The 20795-nt window shown below is 38.7% G+C and overlaps 3 protein-coding genes across 14 annotated transcripts in view; 2 read left to right on the top strand and 1 right to left on the bottom strand.

The window, feature by feature from the left end:
• The first annotated feature begins 132 nt into the window (after window positions 1–132).
• On the top strand, window positions 133–7818 carry LOC128885350 (palmitoyltransferase Hip14). The gene is made up of 10 exons (XM_054139348.1): window positions 133–737; window positions 1720–1961; window positions 2033–2232; window positions 2312–2521; window positions 2598–2877; window positions 2961–3161; window positions 3548–3709; window positions 3778–3934; window positions 4126–4370; window positions 4443–7818. Exons 2-10 carry the CDS (start codon window positions 1824–1826, stop codon window positions 4677–4679), a joined length of 1830 nt encoding a protein of 609 aa, XP_053995323.1. The 5' UTR covers window positions 133–737; window positions 1720–1823; the 3' UTR covers window positions 4680–7818.
• A 139-nt stretch (window positions 7819–7957) lies between these two features.
• Window positions 7958–10264, top strand: LOC128885365 (uncharacterized). Its single transcript, XM_054139379.1, has 2 exons — window positions 7958–8961; window positions 9172–10264. Exons 1-2 carry the CDS (start codon window positions 8807–8809, stop codon window positions 9593–9595), a joined length of 579 nt encoding a protein of 192 aa, XP_053995354.1. The 5' UTR covers window positions 7958–8806; the 3' UTR covers window positions 9596–10264.
• The window catches only part of LOC128885360 (MOB kinase activator-like 2), a 35561-nt gene continuing 24789 nt past the window's right edge, over window positions 10024–20795 (bottom strand). For 3 of the 12 annotated variants that reach the window (XM_054139371.1, XM_054139372.1, XM_054139370.1), the window contains 5 exons: window positions 12425–12679; window positions 12082–12206; window positions 11691–11918; window positions 11334–11372; window positions 10024–10406 (listed from right to left, as the gene is read on the bottom strand). In XM_054139371.1, the coding sequence (XP_053995346.1) occupies window positions 10336–10406; window positions 11334–11372; window positions 11691–11918; window positions 12082–12206; window positions 12425–12679 (718 nt within the window). In that variant the 3' untranslated portion in view covers window positions 10024–10335. Of the gene's footprint in view, window positions 10407–11333; window positions 11373–11690; window positions 11919–12081; window positions 12207–12424; window positions 12680–19949; window positions 20726–20795 lie in introns of all 12 variants that reach the window. The other 9 variants (XM_054139362.1, XM_054139361.1, XR_008459596.1 and 6 more) reach the window with 8 other exon arrangements.

Below are 20795 nucleotides of genomic sequence, written 5' to 3'. Positions count from 1 at the left end.
CTAAAACTAAACCACGCGCCATCTGGTGGATACGGAGAGAACTATTTTCACAACAAACTTGGACGTTTTACCACCGATGGCGCCACTAAGACTAAAGCACTGAGCAATATGTTTTTATTTGTTTTCTTAAAATGCTAGGCTCAAATCATACACCAGAGTTAACAGTTGTTACAATTGTACATACAACAATTAGATAAGACACTTATTGATTAACTTAGTTATGTATACTAGTTTAGTGAGTTGTGTTCCAAGTAGCCCTCTGGTGACTGGTATAGAATTTGTCACCACAAGTCGCCACAGTCGTCATATCAAGTTCGTTCGATGAGTATCGGCTACCGATCGGGCGGCTTGCGAAGCCGTTTGGTCAATAAGAAGTCCGTCGCGAAACTTGAGAAAGTAGAATGTACATGTTGATGCGAACAATACATCGTGTATCAGTGCGATAAGTGGCGCGTGTTTCTATTTCACGCCACGAAGGCTACGCGTTAGACAGCGATGAAACCGTGCTACAAATAAAAGAGGAACGTGTTATCCTGGATCGTCGAGAAAAGAACAGTCTCAAGAGGGGTGTTTTTCTATAGCCAGGGAAAAGGTCGACCGTTGTCCGGATTCTATACAATGTACCGGCGCCCCACCCCCGTCGACTGTTTATCCTTTAAATCTAACCCCTTACGACGTATTGGAGGGTAGCACGCGTACTATGTACGAGTATTATCATCGCTGTCATTGCTTGCCAGGTAAGACACGACATTGTCAACTTGCTCGTACTGATACAATCACAAGATTGTGCCTCCTTTACCTGTAAGCTAATCGTTCCGTCGCTTTGAGATGCCTCCTTTACCTGCAAGCTAATCGTTCCGCCGCTTTGAGATGCTCCCTTTACCTGCAAGCTAATCGTTCCGTCGCTTTGTTAGACGAAATGCAATCCGTCGTGTCTAATGAATAATCTGTGATCTTGACATTTACCAGTCGCTTTTTCCATAGAGAAAAAAGAATTGTATGTTGTACTCTGTACCTGTAATTACACCGACGGCAAAACAAAGTTTCTGTAGAATCCAGTATGACTGAGAATTTCACAAGAATGAAAGAATCGTGCACTGCGACGTTTATCGTTAGTCCCTGACTCGAATATCGAATCGATTTACAGTATGCCTCGATGTACCTTTCGTAGTACACATCGTATTTACTACGCGTAGTACTTGGTGAATACAAACGACGGATTGATTGCCGTCGGCTAAATCGAGCGATATTAACCGCCGGATGGAGAACATTCACGAGAATAATATCGATGATTTGTCGTTGCGACGGTATTTTGTACTCGCGAACATTGCAACTTTAGAATAGACACCGATGTTAGCTGAAATATTATTTTCTCTCTTCGCGATCGTATTTGTCGCGTGATCGTAATGGAATTATTTTTATTTCGAATGTAACTCTGTTCGTATATTTCACGACACGCATAAATAAATATTGATTACACCTCAACACATTTGTCCATATTTTCCTTACACTAAAAACTACTTATTGTCTTTTGCTTCTGAAGTTAGTTTTTACGTTTATGGTAATGCTTCCTTTAGTAAATCCTTGCACTTTATTCCTAAACATCTCTATTTTTGTTTACTGAATCTTTATGAGTCAACATCTCAATTCAGATCATTTTTTATTTATCTTCAACTAATACTTTTCTAGAACCAAAATAGATAAATTCATTTGTTTCAGTAATATTCCACTTATACTAAGCAGTTTAAACCATTTGTTACTGCACACATTACCTTTCATGGTATCTATGACTTAGTACATAAGTTGATATCAACAAATTCAACATGTATGCGTTAAAAATGCAAACTGCCTGCCAAAGTGAAGCCAGTGGGGAGCCTGATGATCCAAGTACTCATCATCAGGAACCTGCTAGACCTCCAGTGCAGGATTGTAGTTCATTTGACATTGTTAGAGCAACACAGGTAAGTGAATGTTTACCATCACTTATCATGGCTTGATATGTTCTGTTCTTCAAGAAATGTATTTTTTCTAGTTTGGGGCATTGGATCGTGTGACAGAATTAGTGGAAGCTGGTGCTGATGTAAATCAACCAGATTCAGAAACTGTAACACTATTACATTGGGCTGCAATAAACAATAGAAAGGATATTGTGAAATATCTTATAGCAAAGGGAGCTGTTGTAGATGCAATTGGTGGAGAGCTTGCTTCTACACCATTACATTGGGCTACAAGGTTAATTTTACATTATAATGATAGGTTTTAACTTCTTAAATGTAAGCATTATGATAAAATAAGTATCATTTATTTCCAGACAAGGCCACTTGGCTACAGTTGTGTTATTGATGAGAGCAGGTGCAGATCCAACTCTCAGAGATTCAGAGGGATTCTCTTGTATTCATTTAGCAGCACAATTTGGTCATACCTCTATTGTTGCTTACTTAGTCGCGAAAGGAGTAAATCCAAATATGCCAGACAGAACTGCCATGACACCTCTCATGTGGAGTGCCTATAAAGTTAATAGGTACATACAAGAAAGTAATAGGATCATTTGCAAGCGATTATATTAATTATATATCTAAAAATTTTGTTCTTTACAGTTTAGATCCAACACGCTTGTTGCTGACCTTGGGAGCGTCCCATTCGCTCGCGGATAATTTACACGGCAACACAGCTTTGCATTGGGCTATTATTGCTGAAAACAGTACAGCAATATTCACGTTAGTTAACCACGGCGCATCGCTAGATGTGCCGAATATGCGAGATGAGACAGCGATGACCTTGTTAGGTCGTCACATTGGAGCCGCCTGGTTGGGACACAAAATCAATCAGGAAATCAAAGAAAAACAGGGCAGATCAAGAACGTGGTGTAGAGATAAAGTATGTAGATTCGTCGTTTAATTCCTTACGAGCCGGATTACCGAGACGATCTTGTCCTCTAATCTGTATTTCTTTCCTTTCAGAGAATGCGTTGGTACTGTATGGTCAGTACGCCATTTATAGTTTTTTATGCAATCGGAATGATTTTCCATAGCGGATTGGAATATCTAGAAAAAATTGGTGCCTTTATTATACTTTATATGGCATTGTATTTAACAAATCATTTCGTGTTTGACGAACGATTGTGTCATATTTTACCGATGTCAATTTATCTGGCTACGAAGGTGAGTGCTTGGACATTTTTCGATGTAATGTATCGCATGGATTCATGATGGGTTTGCAGGGATCGACTTTTATATGTATATCTTAGGTAGATAAGAAAACCTTCTTATCGCGAAACATCTTTTTCGGATAACACGCACGACAAATTCATACAATGATATTATCAACAACTACAAATATTCCTAACACTATGTATCTTGATTGATGTTCATTCCCTTTATTGAAAGCCAATATTGTTCATTTTTCTTATCGTATTTTAGATTAAGATTCCTCGTACTCCATATTGATATCTATCCGCGTTTTACTAACGAATACAACTATCATTTATTCTGAGAGATCAAGCAAGTCTTATAACTATTATTCGTATATTATTTTTTATTTGTTACAGATGTGGATATATGTTACATGGATATTCTGGTTAGGCTTACACGCTGCATGGTATTTGTGGTTATTACTGGTAGGAGGATCGGTACCATTGTGGATATGTTTCTTACAATCCTGGAGGGGCGATCCAGGTGTAATTACAGCTACGCACGAGGACAAGTTGAATGTAAGATTCAAAGAAACGATTGTATTTTCTCTATATAAAACATGTTCATTAAGTTCTTTATTTTTCAGACGATTATAGAATTAGCAGAATCCGGAGGCTTCGAGCCGCAATCATTTTGCAGCAGTTGCTTGGTCAGAAGACCTTTGAGGTCCAAACACTGTTCTACGTGCGACCGCTGCGTAGCGCGATTCGATCATCACTGTCCTTGGGTCAATAATTGCATCGGTGAGTCAACGGAAAACAAAATTGTTGAAAGATTCTTTACTTTTGTAATGTGTCTAAAGAAGCAGTAACTCTAGGCCAGTATTTCTCAAATTAAGAGTTTTTGAACTGCAGTTTGAGAACCACTGGGCTAGACAATCCAACGTAACTAACGTAAATTTTAACGTTCTTCCATTCTTGGAAACTGATTTCAGGTGCGCATAACCACAAGTACTTTCTGGTATTTTTAGTGTCGTTGTTAGGGCTCTGTATTGTTATTTTATCCGCTAGTGTACAGTATTGGCAGTTTGAATGTTGGACAAACTTAACAAATGGGCACACCGCTGACAATTATCTGGTCGCTGCAGCTACTTGCGACGCTTGGGTAATGTGGATCACGGCGAACACATCTCTGCATTTCTTTTGGGTTGGTATGCTGCTCGCATGTCAGTGTTATCAGGTAAGGTTATTCGAAATTTTCGGTTATTTGCATTATTACCCGAATTTGTTCATAATTGTTTTGTTTTATTAGATCATGGTTCTCGGCATGACAACAAATGAACGCATGAATGCTGGACGCTACGCACATTTCAAGCAAGGGAACCCCTTCCATCGCGGTGCCCTTCAGAATATAGCTGATTTTTGCAATGTGAGCTTCTGTGGAGTGAAGGCAAAACCCAGCTCAGACTGGTTACACAGTTTCGACCATAAACAAAGCATCGAGAAGTTGCCCTTACTCGCTACAAAAGACAACTTCCAATATATATAGGATTTTTCTTAATGGTCGAAGAACTAGCATGAAAGACGCGTAATCAGCCGTCAGAAGCTAACAGTGGTGTCATATCATTTATGCCTGAAGCACTTCCGGACTACCAAAGAGTTACTAATGAGATTTGGAAGTGACTTTTCTGGAAGAGTAGTGATTTTGCATATACAGATTTAAATTGCAGGTAATATTGTAAGTAATTTCCTACAGTCAGTGATTAACGAATTTTAAAATTCATCTATTATAAAGACTGTTCTACGACGTAAGTATGCATATCCCCCACCATTTTGCGTATTGTATCTTTCAAGCATCGAACGGTAGAACAAGTTGCACAAGTACTTGGATTTCATTTTTACGAAACATTTTAAAGTATCCCTTTTATTTTTACCTGTGCATTCAAAGATACAAACTTACTCGATACAAACTAAACGTTAACACAATCAATGAAATATAGTTTCCATTATATTACATTGTAAATACCTAAATTTTTATGTAATCATAACGTAATCATTAAATATGAATACGTTACAGCTTGATAGCAAGTCTTTTCTTCTTTTTCTTTTTTTTTTTAAAGTTTTTGAACACTTTATTCTAAACTAAAATTCGACAGGTTCGACTTATAAATAATTTACACGCGAAAAGTACAATTTTAATCGTATCGAGAAATAATAATAACTTTGTAAGAAAGAGCCATGACAGTCAGTTCTGCGAGATCGTTGTATAATGTATTTTTATCGGTATTATTTATTACAATTATTTGTACTTTGTAACTTTTAAGAGCTATAGAAAATACACAACAGAAACATATGAACAGCAATATTGTAACAGTTTTTGCTAACGCGTTACAAGATTATCATATTTAATAAAATATATAAAAAAAAAACACAGGAACACGAAATGTAAACGAAACGTCGAGAAAATTGTCAATAAAAAGTATTGACGTATATATGTCTAAGGACACGTGATCATTGATGGAAGAATAAAAATCAAACGCTGCATTATACGGTTATGATGAAAAATTATATTGCATAATACTGTTGGCTATGTAATACGTTTTTTCGTACTTACGAGTAAGTTTACCTGACTTAAGTGCCATGCTTGTACACCTCGAAAGACATCCACGTGACACGTACAACTTAACACTCTACCCTTATAAGATTTGATTAACGTTAATTGTTATATCTAATTCATTATTACATTGCGTAAACAAAAAACATTTTAATAATAGCAATATAAAATATTTACAGCATATAGTGTATATAAATTGTTTACAATGTCTGTTTCAATGGATGTCGCACTTTAATAATATCGTAAAATTTTCGAGGAACTATCGTATTAATTGCATGTAGCGTTAAAGAAAAGACAGGAAGTTAAAAAAAAGAGGTTCAGAACATTTTTCGAATCTTTTGTACCATAAATTACAAAAGTAACGATAGATGTATAGCGAGTAATTAAAGTGAGTCAAACATTGTTTTACATTCCAAAAATGTACTTCGATCTATAATTGTTAGTTTTTCTTCTTTCATCTTTAATGTTAACACGTTGTTAAGCATGTACGCTCCTTGAAGGCTCTTGTTAATGCTGCTGCGAGCTGCTGCGCGTCAATTTCACTTCTTAGCGAAGTGATTAAATCAAAGTGATTTTCCTTCAAAATTGAGTTCATAATTGAAAGTCAAAAATTTAATTTGAGCTGAAAGTCTATTAAAAGACACTTCCGTCTACGATTACGCTGTTAATTATTAGCACTGAAGACTTGAGCGGAAGGAGCGCATATATTTTTAACATCGTATTTCAAATAGGTGCCTAAATGTCTGATTATTATCTTATAAGAATTTACAAGAAGCATTATTACGAATCGATCAAGAGTACGAGTGTATTTTATGTTTAAGGTCTTATTGCAAATAAGTTTAAAAACTCAATTACGTCTTCAGTAGTGTCTACAAAACGGTACATCGTGTAATTATTCACTTGATCGGAATTGAGAATTATCTTTTTCGGTAACAACCGAATATAACAATTATATTTCACATTTTATCGATGGTACTACATAATTTCGCCATTCTCAGGCTGTTTTTAACTTGTGAGACAAGTTAGATTTTCTGCGAGTTCTGTCCGTCACTGAATAAACACGAGTTTTCAATTTTAAACGCTTGTACAGAATGTCAAAGTGGTGTTTGTACAAAACGTACACGTAGGTTTAATAATGGAGTCAGATGGATATTAAAAAACGAATACTCCAACGTCAGAATTACCTACAAGAAACGTGTATAAATATTATAAATACGAAATATAAGTTAAGTATAATTACACTGTACTAGACTACTCGTTGAACAAATGCGTTTGTTAAATATTTTGTCTTCTTTCGAAAGAGTGGTGTACTGTTTAGTATTTATACTTGAATTTTGTTCTAGTCCGATGAATATTAAGGTAACTTGATATTTAGATTTTTTTAAGTCATACGAGTGATGGAATGCACCCCCCACTATTTATAATAAGTAGCTTTCTCATTTTGTAGACGTGACAAAGAAAAAGGATTTCGTAACGATCGAAAATGAACCATTAACGAATAAAGAAAAAGAAATTCGAGCTGTATTTATAATATTTTGAGAAACATATACGCAACAAGTGGATAAATACAGAACAGAGGAAACTTTTATATAATTGATATTTTTCAATATTTCATTTGTATACCGCAAACGATTTGCTTTAAAGAGTATAAGAAAACCAAGAATTGATTACCCACTAAGGTCGCGAAGATATAAGGAAACAAAGGATTTAGCAAGAATCAAGCACTCGGATATTTAGACGATAGTTGAAGTTTCTGAAAAGAAAGTAATTATAGTTGTAAAACATTTTTGTGACTTGTTACAAATTTGAGAATTATAAAGCTTTTCCGAAGCGTTATGTCGCGTTAGATCAATTTACAGCTATTGTATTGAATCATATTAGGGTAATTATACCATTCTACTTCCAATTGAATCAATGTAAATAATAATCTCTTTTACTTCTAACAACGTTCTAAGGATTAAAAATGTTCCGAAGAACGAAATGTCGAAGGCATACGAAATTTTGGTAAATAATTAAAAAATTAAGTAAAAATGACTATGTGTTATAAAATAAACAGAAAAATAAAAATCGTTTATTTGTCATTCATTTATGTTCCACCAAATTTCATTGCAGCAATAGTAAAAAGTAAAAGCAGTTTTATTTATAAACATATGAAGGTACGTAACTATACTTGTTGCTGTCAATTTGACAGTTTAGTTTCGAATTATATCGTGTTACTTTAATTTCAATCTTGTTTAATTTGTTTTCAAGAAATGAGTTTATCATGGTTTCTGCGGAGGATTGCCTTTATACAGATACAACGGAAGCTTCTAACATAACGTCCTTGCAATCCGACAGTTCTGCGATCATTACTAATACGAAAGATTGCTTTCCCGAACCTATAAATAAGGAGACTGATGTTTTCAAAGAATATAATTGTACGTAATCCAGAAATTTAACGACTACTGAAACTTAAGCTGTCAAAATATCGTGTAAACTTAACAATTTAAAAAATGTAAATTAAGTACTATGCATATTAAGTTAAAGAATGTAAATGTCGCGAGATACATTCAACCGTAAACCGTGGTGTACCTCTGGAACAGCATGGAATGGCAGATACAGTGCAGCAGTCACCTAAGAAAGAGCCACTGATAGACCAGCATTCAATGCAAATTCAATCCACCATGCCATGTTTATGCCATGCCCGTGAGATGTAATGCAATCATTTCTATTCCATGTAGCAATTATTAAATTACCAATTCTTGTCTTCTTACAGTGCCTACACTTTACCTCTGAAATATAGAAAAGGTAACAACTGCAGCTATTTAAATCCTTTTACGATATAAACACTTGACATTTTTATTTCAAGATCCGTCGCATTCGAAACCATTTTGGTGTCCCTTTAAATGGAAATGGCCGAAAACAGGATGCTCGGAAAGGAAGGACACAACATATAAAGTAAAATTGAAGCAAACAAAGTGTCCTCACTATGCAGAGGTATACATTTTCACGTGGAAGTACGATTTCTTTCTTTCGGATTAATATTATTCATTATTATTATTATTATTATTATTCAGCCGTACATGTGCTGTGAGATATCGGAAGGTATACCAAACAAAAGAAAATCCGATGACCCAAAAATGACCAAACCGCCAAGAATCGAAAACAAACATATAGATAAAGAAATGGGGACAATGGAAAAAATCGAGATTTATTACTTCGACCATGGTAACTCTGCGTAGGTATAACCACACAATTGTTGTTATTCATTATTCGTGATAAAGGACCACTAAACAGGAATGAAAAAATTTCTATTAGTTATGTAAATAAAAAAACAATGTGACTTTATTGTTTTGTGTGACGCGTGCGTTTATCTAAGGCCTGTGTGACGACGCATTTGATACACCCCTCAAATCGTGTTGTCGCCATTTTTTTTTTTTTTATACAGTTACTATCGAACGACGGATTCACCACCGATATTAGCCACTGAAAAATGTGCAGAGAAGACTGACCAGGCGGCGACTCGTTTCTGGGCTGAGATATTCGGAACGATTCACATAGGCACCGCTTTCGTGACAGCGTTCATCCTGCAACTAATACGCTTCGTACTCTACAGCATAATTAGGCCACTCACCGTGGGCGTTTTGCAAATGCTCGCCGACTACTTTATAAAACCCTGTCTGTCGATCGTCTTCAACGCTCTTATACAACCAGTGTTGATATTATTGTACAATATAGCGACGTCTTTGAGGGATCTCTGCGAGCCTATCGCTGAGGCGATGGGTCTGTTCCTAAGGGAGTTCGCCAATGTATGCGCGGCGATTAGAATTGTAGAAGTGAAACAGTGTTCTCCTTCTGTTCCTTGCACTTAACGAACACATGCAAAGAAAAGTCGATCAAAGTTGACTGGTGAGTATGAAGGAGTTAATGCTATTCTAATTTCGTATCTACATATTTCGTTGTGAGGTAACAGGTGATAGAAAAGACGAGTAGACGATTCGCGATCGTTTCGCTGACCTCATCTTGGTTCTGAGAAGCAAGCGATGATGATTCAATGGTAATCCAGGAATACCAAGATGCCAACCAAACTAGATGATAGAACAGCCTAAGCGACACGAGTTTCAACGAATATAACACATGCCTTAACACCAGGTATATATTTGGTATTACTTTAACTTTACAATATTATTATCGTTTCATTCATTGTGGTTTCATTATTTTTTTTTCTCTTTTTTTTTACAGAACAAATTACTTCTTATAGCAACTAACTTTGTCAATAATAATCAATAATCATCCTTCGTCTCTTTCGTATATCTTACTGTTTAATAAATTATGTACAATCTCACAAACAACAAACGGAGGAACCTAATTACATCTTGTAGTTGTTCACACTTCGCTATGTACAGGTACTACTGGTTTTTACAGAACTGCGCTTTCGCTCCACCTGCGTGTAGTCATTTATCTATAAACTCGGTTGTTCACGTACTCTATTTAAAAAGGAAAAGAAAGAAAGAAAAAACCAAGGGAGAGTGAAAAGAAAATGGAGAAAAACAAACGCCTATCGTCACCTAGTCTCAGGAACTGCAACCTCTTGCTTGCTGTGCATTGCGATCTAAGTGGTTGTGGTCGGAGTTTCCTGGATGGCTAAGGTTTGTGAAGGCGCAGATGATGATGTCGAGTCACCTGCAATTAGAAGAATATGTTTAGCAAATAAGTACTAACGCAGTCGTTAATTATAATGAAGCACCTGTACACTCGATATAAATAAATAAATATATGCTAAAACCTACGTTTTAATTTAATTAATATCGTATGTCAGCTGGAGCCATGGTATCTTCGTGCGTGACAGTGTTAATTTTAGTGTAAAATGTGTTCTGATGATTTGGTCCTGCCAGTTTAAGAGAGGTGCCATATTGACCTCTTTTATCGCACCAAACCGGCAGACCATGTTAAGGTGACCTACTTTAAGTGGACCATCCTGTATAACCGAGTTGGCATTACTTGATAAGAAATGCTACTCTGAAGGCCACGTCAATCATACAGGAAGATAAGTTATACTCTATACACTTAAATACAGCGTCGGTTCCGATAAAGATTAATGGTACCACGTTGTTTCATTGAATATTGTTTATCTATACACGTACATGCATTGAAGAACCTTATTTTCAATACGTTAAGCAAAAACAGGGTTCGACAATTTTAATGGGCACGCTTTTATCGCAGGAGTGCCTCGACGCTCAAATGGCGAAACAAAAACATCAACAGTATATGGACGTTCTTAAGCTCTTATCTAGCCGTGCGTCATCCTATCCACTTATACAACCGTGCGATATTAGCGGGCTGGTATCAGTAGTATCACTATGTTATGTTTCCACTGAGACTCTGTAATCCTATTACGATAGATAAATAAATACGTGTCTCTAGTTTCTTTGTTAATGATGTATCAAAACGATAATGAGAACAGGGAATTCTCGAGCAATAGTTTTAATTAGTTGGGACGTTTCGCATTGCGTATGGGATACTTCGATAAAGCAACTAAGGAATAATGATAACTCTTCCAACTATACGAATACAAATGGCGAAAAATAATAATGTAAAGTATATACTTACACCGAAGAAAACGAAAAGTAATTACCGCAGTTATTAGTCCTTATTTTTTAAATGGGTTGGATATAATAAAAATATATACATTAAAAATTATACATTTCCATGCAGAGAAATTGAATTATATACACTCAGTCCCGTAAGTATTTGTATTCTTGATACTTGTGGGACTGACAGTGTATGTTATAGTGAATGTAATCTTCGTTACTACAAATTTATATACCATCCACTGTAACACGATAACATATATAAAAATAATATATTGAACGAGTATAAAAACTAAATATACGAGCAAACGTGAATCCTCGTATTCCGAGTTGGGGTATTATATAATAATATTGATGTACATCAGACAAAGCTTACCCAAGAGGGCAGCTTCTAAGTCCCCTAAGATCTCCGTCTCCTTGGGGTCGATAAGGTTGAAGCGTTGATTAAGCAGCGTGAGGTGGGCAAACACACAGTTGAGGTGGGCATGCAGCCCCAAGAGTGCTACCTCTCTGAAGTGGCAGTGGTAAATGTGTGCCACCACGTGGTACAATAGCCGCAGGATCTTACGCACTATCGATTCGAACGAGCTAGGAAATTCATTTGCTGGAACAATATGGAAACCGACCAATTAATGCGATTATACCTCCAAACGGCGCCCACACTTGCCAAGTTTCTCTTGCGAACCAACGCTACACACGCGATGTTTGTTTCGAATTTTGTAAATATAATCGTGAACTGGTAATAGTCGACGAGACTGATAACTCACCATATTTCGTAGGAAATATAGTTTCATCGCTAACGGTGCGTTGTGTAAAAGTCATAACATAATCTATATACTGTGGCGCTGCCACTCGCGTTTTCTTCCCTTTCTCGTCGAACCACAAATACGTCCTGAAACGATAAGAAAGCGAGTTACTCGTCTGTTAAACACCAATTGTTAGTAACATCGCCGTATCAAGTCGGAGGACGAGGGATCCGAAGTTTAATTCATTCCTACCTCCCCCTAGCGGAGACGGCGGGGATAACGTAGTCTCAACTCGGTGGACAAACTTCGTCTCAACTTGATGGACGCTACATTAGCAATTTCGATCAATTTAAAAGCGCAGTACCTTAAGCCAGGACCAGTCATGTCGGGACAGCCTGTCATGGTGCAGAACTCGGATATCGTCCCGTAAACGAGGTTGATATGATCGAATAGTGCGAGAGTGTGGGAGGCCAGCCACTCGTTATAGTCCAAGCCTGGCGGTAGATCGACCAACATCCTCAAGTCCAGCTCGGGCAGTTGCCTTTCGAGGGCCGCCTCCTCGAGGTACAGTTTCGGATCCTCTGTTGTTCCCGCATCCTTCTCCTTTCGTCGGGCTTTTCTACGAACAGCGTTCAAATCGCTCGTTTAGTTGCAATCGCCTAAAAGGCGGGGGAGAGAGCTCTACCGGTTCGTTCAAGCGATCAAGCGAATTGTTGCTTAGCAGAGGAAGCCCGCGTGACGCGGTCAACGCATCTACATAGATGCTCGGTGCGTTTGTTAAAAGAAATTCATTTTTAAAAGGCTTGGACCATTCGAATGATACATTATTTCAATACTTTTGTGATTGTGTGGTCGAGTGCTGTGAATAAATGACTAGTAGAATGCGCCATTATTCGAATATGCGAGCATTCGAGTAAGAAGGTCTTTGGAAACATCTCAATAGAGTATAATAATCAACGACGAATAATTCTGCGCATCTACCTTGCGCACCAGCGCCTCCTCGAGAATCCAAGCGACCTCCAACATTGGAAATGGAGGAGTTAAAGCAGTTCCGAGGAAGACAGAAATTACGTCAACGCGAGTAAGCGTTGCGTTCGCATGAAATACGAGCCACCTGGCGAGGGATATAGTGCACGATTACGTTAATGCGCAAACATCTTCCTTGCTCTCCTTCCTCGCTCAGGGTTACCCTGGCCTGCCTCAATAACGAAACCCGGAGCCCACTAGATTTCTCGTTGCCTCGAAGGTCACGTTTTGTTTATATTTCACGAGCATCCGCCACGGAGCTCGTGAAAGTTCTCAATTGAACAGAGAGAAGGCACGTATTCGACTAATTACTAGGGAGACAAAGCTGAGAAAAGTTCTCCAGTGAAATCAATGGAAACGGACAAGTTCTCAAACTCCATTGCACCGATTCTGTGCCGAGGGGAATCCTCGGTTCGAAACAAACATAAATGACTTCTGTAATTTATTATTACGGATCGTTTCTTTTGTTACGTAGGCGATGCATGACGCGATAACACTGGTTTTTATAAGTTAAAGGTAGGTGTTGTTGATGTCATAAGGCGTGATCCAGTCAGTCGTAGATCGCGGGGCTTTACCGTCTATGGCCTGGTGCACCGAGCATGAATGTTGCGAATGCAGTAGCTCGTTAGTAGATGCATTTGTCTCTGTTTCATTGTATGAAGTTGTGTGAATGTATTAGATTGTTCTAAAAGTTTCGTTTCGTCATGTTTTACGTTACGTTACCGAGTTGTACATGATCCATTTTCCTCTATCCACAGTGAAACCTTAACAATTGGTTCCTAACGACCGAAGAAATCCTTTATATCAGTAATCGTGTTGTAATCGAAACGACACTTTAGACTTGCAACACTCGCGTGACTCTGGGAAACGTCAATTATCGCGCAAGTATCAATAACCTCGTCGCGACACATAATTTGCGATAGACGCAATCATCACTGTACGAACTTCGCACGCTATATCTTTGATTATAGGGAAACGTAACGCGTGATTCGCTTGAAATTACATTCCATTGATTTCGGTGCATCCGACGACTAATTATCGACGAGACACGCGACGTTGTTCATAGCGAACTGTGAATGTCTTTTGTTCATAATAGTAGACATGGTAACCATAAACGGAATTTTTTATGTCCATGTTTAATCATTTTTCCTTTAATATAGCCACGTGAATCCTTTTCATCGTGATTAATTCTTTTTACATTTTCTGATAAGAATAAAATTCTTGTCAACGAATAAAGAGCAGGTCAGATTGAACGGATAAAAGTTGTTTCTTCATGGTTGCCGTGGTGGTCCCATCGAGGGCACATTACGGTCGACCAATGGAAAACAAATTGCAAGCCAGCGTGTAACTCGAAAAAGCAATCTCATTTCGGGACGAAGGACAATATTACGTTGCCCTAAATGTACTCCACTTTAGAGGCCGGTCCGCAACGCGATTTTCCCAGGCATTTCCTCTTCCCCAGCAAGTTTTGGAACACGTTCAAGCTCATTAGCCTGGTATCGCTAATACTGCCAGCAATATGTTGCTAGGATGTTCCTGCGCTCGCGTCGATTCTATCCTTCACCTGTCGGCTAGGCATAATTAGGAAATAAAATCTAATAGCATCGACGAACCACTTTATCTTGGCTCAATTTGACAGAACACCTTTCATTTTGACTCAAGTGTACAATTGTGTAGTTTATATTCGAGTTAAAGCACTTCTAGAGTGCTTGTTTTGATTATTATTAAATGTTATCGAATTCAAAAAAAATAAGGATCTGAGTTAATGGGGGAATCCAAAAACCTTCAGAAATGTTGCAAGTGAACCAGAATGAAAATAAAGAACTGAGTTGAAAGGATATCATAGTTTGAATTGCTTTTGGCGACAATTTTAAGACCAGGATGGTAAATAAATTATTCCAAACGGCAGAGGACACTTAGGGGTGTTCCAAGTGGACCAAACTCTAACTGGAGAGCAGGAAAACGAACCCGTACGGTTTTCAGGTAATCGCGAGTCCCGAGCAGGCTTGTTCCAAAATGTTTCGGTGCACTTGAGGAGAGAAGAGGCGCGACACAAGTGCATCGCCTCTTCGCCTGTCCGCTCGGGTGTCTTGTAATTAGCAAGTTTCCATCTAGCCGCTGAAATTGTGGCGTTTCGCGAACTGTCTCGCTGCCTGTACAGACCTAATTTAGCTTAGGCAGAATTAAACTTAAATTTAACCGAGAATAACTGGCGTCAAGACATAATAAACCGAAAGCTGACTAAATTCTGGCCGACCTGATGGCACTTAGTATCCATGAGAATTTTAAATCCAGTTTCAATCGAAACTTGTATGCGATTGCGTTTGAAATAGCTTGGAAAATAGATATACAAATTGTCAGCATCGTTTAAGAGATTGAAATTCAACACAGCATGACCAAAAATAATTCCACAGCACGTGCGGTCTGAATAAGTTAATTAAGTCTCGACGAGACTGAGTCGAAGTAACGTTCCCTGACCCGCTATCCGACATTCCCTTAATCCGTGTTTAACTAAAACAGAAGCCGCGATACAACTTGGATCCACCCTGAAACTAGCCACCGTTGATTTTCAGAGTATCCCAAATAACGGTCGATAGCCCAACGAAATTATTTTAGGCAATGCCTGGTAAATTGCAAAGTTAACGAACGTCCGCTAATTTAGACTTTGTAATATATTATCGAAATATATATAACGTATATTTTACATGAAGTAAAATTTGCTAAGCGGATGAATACTTATACAGTGGATTTAAGATCAAGTTTCAACGCCAATTAAAATAAAATTTTTGCAAATCCTCGTTAATAAACAAGTTATTAGTAACAAGGCGCGTGCAATGCGCGCCACATTTTTAATTGCGACACGCGACATATTTTATCAACGTCGCGTCACGGTCGTTTCTTGTTCGAAAAAAAAAAGTAATCATATTTTAATTAAAATTCACGGTTTGTCGCGTTGCAATGACACTGCACCGCCGTCATCGTATGCGTTGCTCGTTTGACGTCCAATTAACTGCGGAAAGATGATAAACCAAGGCTTTGCTGAGAACTTATTTCAATAATTATATCAATACTTTGCTAAGTACTCATTTCATAAATAATTACTTCGAAAATTTGTTAAAGTAAATATTTATCAAGTGAAGCATAATATCGTGATTATAAGAATTGCGAAGACAAGTATTAATGTTCCTGTAATATACTTTTTTTTCTAATCGAATGGCTGGGCCACTTCTGTCGGATGTTTTAGTATGCCAATCGATTAGGTGATGTAATTTCAGTCGAAACGAAACGACGATGAGCGTGAAAAAGTGACTGCCATCGGTCTGATAAGGATTCGTTCGAAATGTAAGGGAATAAAGGAACTTTAATCAATTAGTTATCGTCCGAGGAGAAGCCTCATTTGTCCTTAGGAACGCTGAGCCGGAATCGGGAACAGGGAAATGTCCATCGAAGACTTGGTGATAGATTAAAAGCGGATTGAATGGAGCCAGGTAGCGTTCGGTACCGTTCGACCGCTCGTACAAATCCGATAATTCGTTAATCTGATTAGCAGGCCAGTCGATTAAAGACGAAATGTTCTGTACGCGACGGGATTAACATAGTCATTGTTCACCAGACGCAATTACAAAGCTGGAACACGAATCATCCAGGCATCGACTACATCTGGAATTGGCCAGCGCTATTACCAGGTTTGATCACTGCAAATATTTAGGTATACCCTTCAAAATGAAACTATACGAATAATCGATAATTTTCTTACTAGAAGGATCTTATAAACTCGAATGGAAAACAATATCACGTTCTTACATAAGAACTTATTTGTAAATCCCTCAAAAATCATTCTAGTTATTCTAGATTCGAATTAAAATAATCGCGAGGCAATATTGTTACCTTGGTTAATTGCCACGAATTTCTCAACTTCCTTACCTTTGAGACACCTTGCAACAAGTTTGTAGGTCTACATGTAAAACGAGATGTACCGTCATGTTCTACAGGGACTGTAACCGATCCTACCTTGTCAATCTTGTACACCGAACTGTTCGTTCTGTATCTGTCAAGGTAGAATAATAAATAAAATAAAAAAAGTACTCGAAAGGTGGAAGTCCCAGCGTGTGGGAAAAATTTCCATGTATATGGAAGCATCGTAAATCGAACGTGCGTCGAATGTTCCAAGATTCGATTCCGTGGGATGGGATATATATATTGTGTAGAGCTGCCTAATCAGTTTCCCGCCATTCGTGAAAACTCTAATCGCATGCAATGATAACTGGAGGCAGAAAATTCAGCACGTCTACACTTGTCAAATGCATCAGACCTTTCCTCTACGAAGCTCATGCCGCTGGAAAGAAGCTACGCTTGGAGAAAACTGGCCCAACTCGTTCTTCCCCGCGAATTCTCGACGTCGTTCGCCTTTCCAATTAATTAAACCCCGATCCGACAACTGCGACGCACCTTTCTTTCATCGTTCCCTTCAACGTTTTGCCAGTTTTTGCCAGAAAGTCGCTAACTAAGTCGCTAAACACATCCAGTCGCTAGAGACAGGTCGTTGCAGACCATCGCTAAAGTCTACTCTGGTCTACTTAATAGTAATTAAATATTAACGATGATTAACCTCGACGGGGGATAATTAGATGTTCGAATCTGGTGGATGGTTTGATAGGACTTTGCATAATTGTTGGCTAATTAGTCTAATTAACTGCGAGTAACCCTGTATTCCGTGAATGATATTGTATCGTCCAAAACAGACATTATTTCTTGGATACTTTTATGGTTTCTTTTTATTAAAATCAATCACCTTAAACATCACATGATGATAGAAGCTTGTAAAACAAGTAACTTCACTTTTATGAACGGTAGCATATTGAACTGTACTCTTAAATATTCAATTCCACGAGTATCGAATCGATACTATAGATCCTTTTATCTACCAATTCGTTTCTCCCAGCAATTTTTCTCAGAGTCGTCGGTTGGTTCAACCGCAATGTACATTCAATCGGTTCCTCGACTCTTAGGTCGATTCCCCTCGATTTCCATCGACGAACAATAAGAAAATGTCATGGAAAATGTTCTCAAATCGGACTGTTCTCGCGAAAACGGTCGTTTGGTCGCGTGATTTCGTCGAAACGGAAACAGAAAGACACCTAAGATCGACCAGCGAAGCGCTAAAACGAGAAACGCTTCGTTCCTCGGTGCGTGATCGGAGAACTATGCCATGCAAAAACATAATTAACGATTTTCAGCCGGCCATACACAGACAGGCGTAACAGGGTTGGCCTGGAAATCGTTCAACTGGAAACGAGGCGATTTACCGTATTCGAATTGCTCTAAACGATGAAATCATTTTTCTATTCGCTTCTTAAACTATACTCTTCAATTTCCAAGTACAATCAGTTACTCTAAAAAAGATAAACACACCGAAGAATTCACTTTCTCTCGGGGATCTTTGTAAATTATTTGGATACACTTCGCTGTATGGTCCACAAAGACGAATTTTCTCCGAATAAAAATTATTTTAATTCGCCTTAGTGGAAGAATCAACCCCGTTTCTGATTGCACTGTTATTTTCGGCCAACTCTTCGCACGGAGTGCAAAATTAACAAGTGTTGCAGATGATCTCCAAAAGTAAAGGATTCGTTGAATTTTATTTGGTACGAAGTAGCTTCATTTTTCTCATGGTCCTTTCGTGTCAAACAAAATGCGATCAGTTCCAATAATTTCAGAGACCAGTCTGTTACATCTACTATTTTACACCTTGCATACAGAGGACGTCCGCAAACGAAAGAGTTGTGGTTTATCGGATAGGAAATGCAATTTTTTACTAAAAAAGGTTCCAGTAGACGTTCAATGGTTCTTGAGCAATCTTAGGTATCGTACCTTGAACGCCGTGTGTTATTCCTTGTACGGTAAAAACGAGCCTGTTATCTCTGAACAAGTCCAATCGATACAAGCGCAACAATGATAACCAGGCTCGAGTTATTTCTGTTGCTCGATAATGACAAATTTTAACAAAGTTACAGAATAGAAAGTGTAATAGTAACAATAGAAAAACAGTTCATTTTTAGTTTATCATTTCCTTTTAATTCGTCTAGATGGGAATTTCGCCCATCTCTGGTAAAAGCGAATATACCTTTATGCACGCGTAAGTTGTTATTCAAAGTGCGTCACGTAATTGATTCAGCTCGTGCTTCTTTTTCCATTGAAGATAAAAAAAGAACGATAAAAAAAAAAGTTAAATGGTATAACAACAAGGTCTACTTTCCTACAATCTCCCTCGTTCGATAGCAACAACAGTGCACACGCAAACTGCAGTTATACTTCTTTCCTTTAAGTATAACAGGATTTAGTGGAAGTTGTTCGATGAACGATAGACTAGACACTATTCGTATTTGATTCGGAATAAGGCAGTACTTTCAATCCACTGGAACAATATTTATTAAAAATTGCACTCCCCCCCCCCTCCCACGCTCTTCCGAAATATATTCAAGCTAAACGATTTGGCCGTTCAAGTTTGCTCCCTACTACTGAGGCTTTTGTTAGACACGCCCTCAATTTCCCCACCATTCAGCTTAACCACGTGCTCTTGTGCACAGTGCGACACAAAAGCGTGATTATTCTTTCTCTGTCAGCAAGGGAATGCAACCCCTTTCTCAACGATTCCTAAGGCACTAAAACGTAGTTATCTTAGTTGTTAACCACCTTCCCTTGCTGGCCAATAGAAGTAAAATGCACCACAGTGGTGGAGCCAGTAGCAGTGAACTCGAACGGCCAAACCATCCTGACCAAACTCAGCGTTCTTTCGTTGGAGGGCCCTCTGGACGCATATACATACACATAGAGATCTAGACGTGACTAGACGAGGGACTCACGCGACAAGCTCGCCGAAGAACCTGATCTTCCTGTGGCAGGTGTCGAGAAGGGAAAGTCGCGAGGAGGCAGTGGAGCCGCTGGCGGCGGCGCCGTGGTGGACCGGCGTCGGCGGCGCCGACAGCGTCGAGGACGTCGAGGCGGAAGAATCCTGGAGGACGACGCGCGCCGGTGAGCGCAGCATCGCCGTCGTGGTGATCGTCGTTGTGGAGGACGATCTCTTCGGCGCCCCGTCCTCGTGCCCGAGGATCTTTTCACGTACGCTGGGTATGCACCAAATCTTGTTCGGTTCTCATTGAACACCGCCCGCGACACCTAATCGCCTGGTGTTCTCGCCCGTTTACCCAACGACTTCCTCAAGGAACAAGAAAATTGTCCACGTGCGTTTTCCTTCCAAACGGAAAGAATTCTCACCCTTGTTTCTTTCAAACTGTTACTTCCACGAGTTCTTAGACATTTTCGGAAGTATCTTTCGCATAGTACTCAAACCAGCTTTATTTATAGCGGATTTCACAGGCGTTCATGGTGAGATCCTCTTCTGGGTCGAGGTGAAACGACATCGAGAGCATGTCCACTGATTCAGCATTGGTGATTAACGACGGAGGCCGAGGAACAGTGCTTTCGAGGAAAATTGTGGTCAAAGGCAGACCTCGATTGTTATCCTTGGACTGGGTGCGCCCCCGATTTCGTTAGCACGACAGGTATTCTGGGGAACAATCGTTGGCCTTTGCCTAACGGAGATCGTCTCATTGGCAAGTTTAATATTTTTCGCTGCACTCTATACATACCAAGTGTAATAAAAATCAGAGATTGTCAATTGAATGACGTTCTTTCTAACAATAAATAAA

The sequence above is a fragment of the Hylaeus anthracinus genome, unplaced genomic scaffold, assembly GCF_026225885.1.
Source record: "Hylaeus anthracinus isolate JK02 unplaced genomic scaffold, UHH_iyHylAnth1.0_haploid 11981, whole genome shotgun sequence".
NCBI classification, from domain to species: domain Eukaryota; kingdom Metazoa; phylum Arthropoda; class Insecta; order Hymenoptera; family Colletidae; genus Hylaeus; species Hylaeus anthracinus.
This window is presented reverse-complemented; position numbering and strand designations above follow the sequence as displayed.

Coding starts and splice junctions, on each gene's coding strand:
- LOC128885350 (XM_054139348.1), top strand. CDS start 1,824: ATGTATGCGTTAAAAATGCAAACTGCCTGCCAAAGTGAAGCCAGTGGG. Junction 2,233..2,311: donor CCATTACATTGGGCTACAAG/GTTAATTTTACA, acceptor ATTTATTTCCAG/ACAAGGCCACTTGGCTACAG. Junction 2,522..2,597: donor AGTGCCTATAAAGTTAATAG/GTACATACAAGA, acceptor TGTTCTTTACAG/TTTAGATCCAACACGCTTGT.
- LOC128885365 (XM_054139379.1), top strand. CDS start 8,807: ATGTGCTGTGAGATATCGGAAGGTATACCAAACAAAAGAAAATCCGAT. Junction 8,962..9,171: donor TTCGACCATGGTAACTCTGC/GTAGGTATAACC, acceptor TTTTTTATACAG/TTACTATCGAACGACGGATT.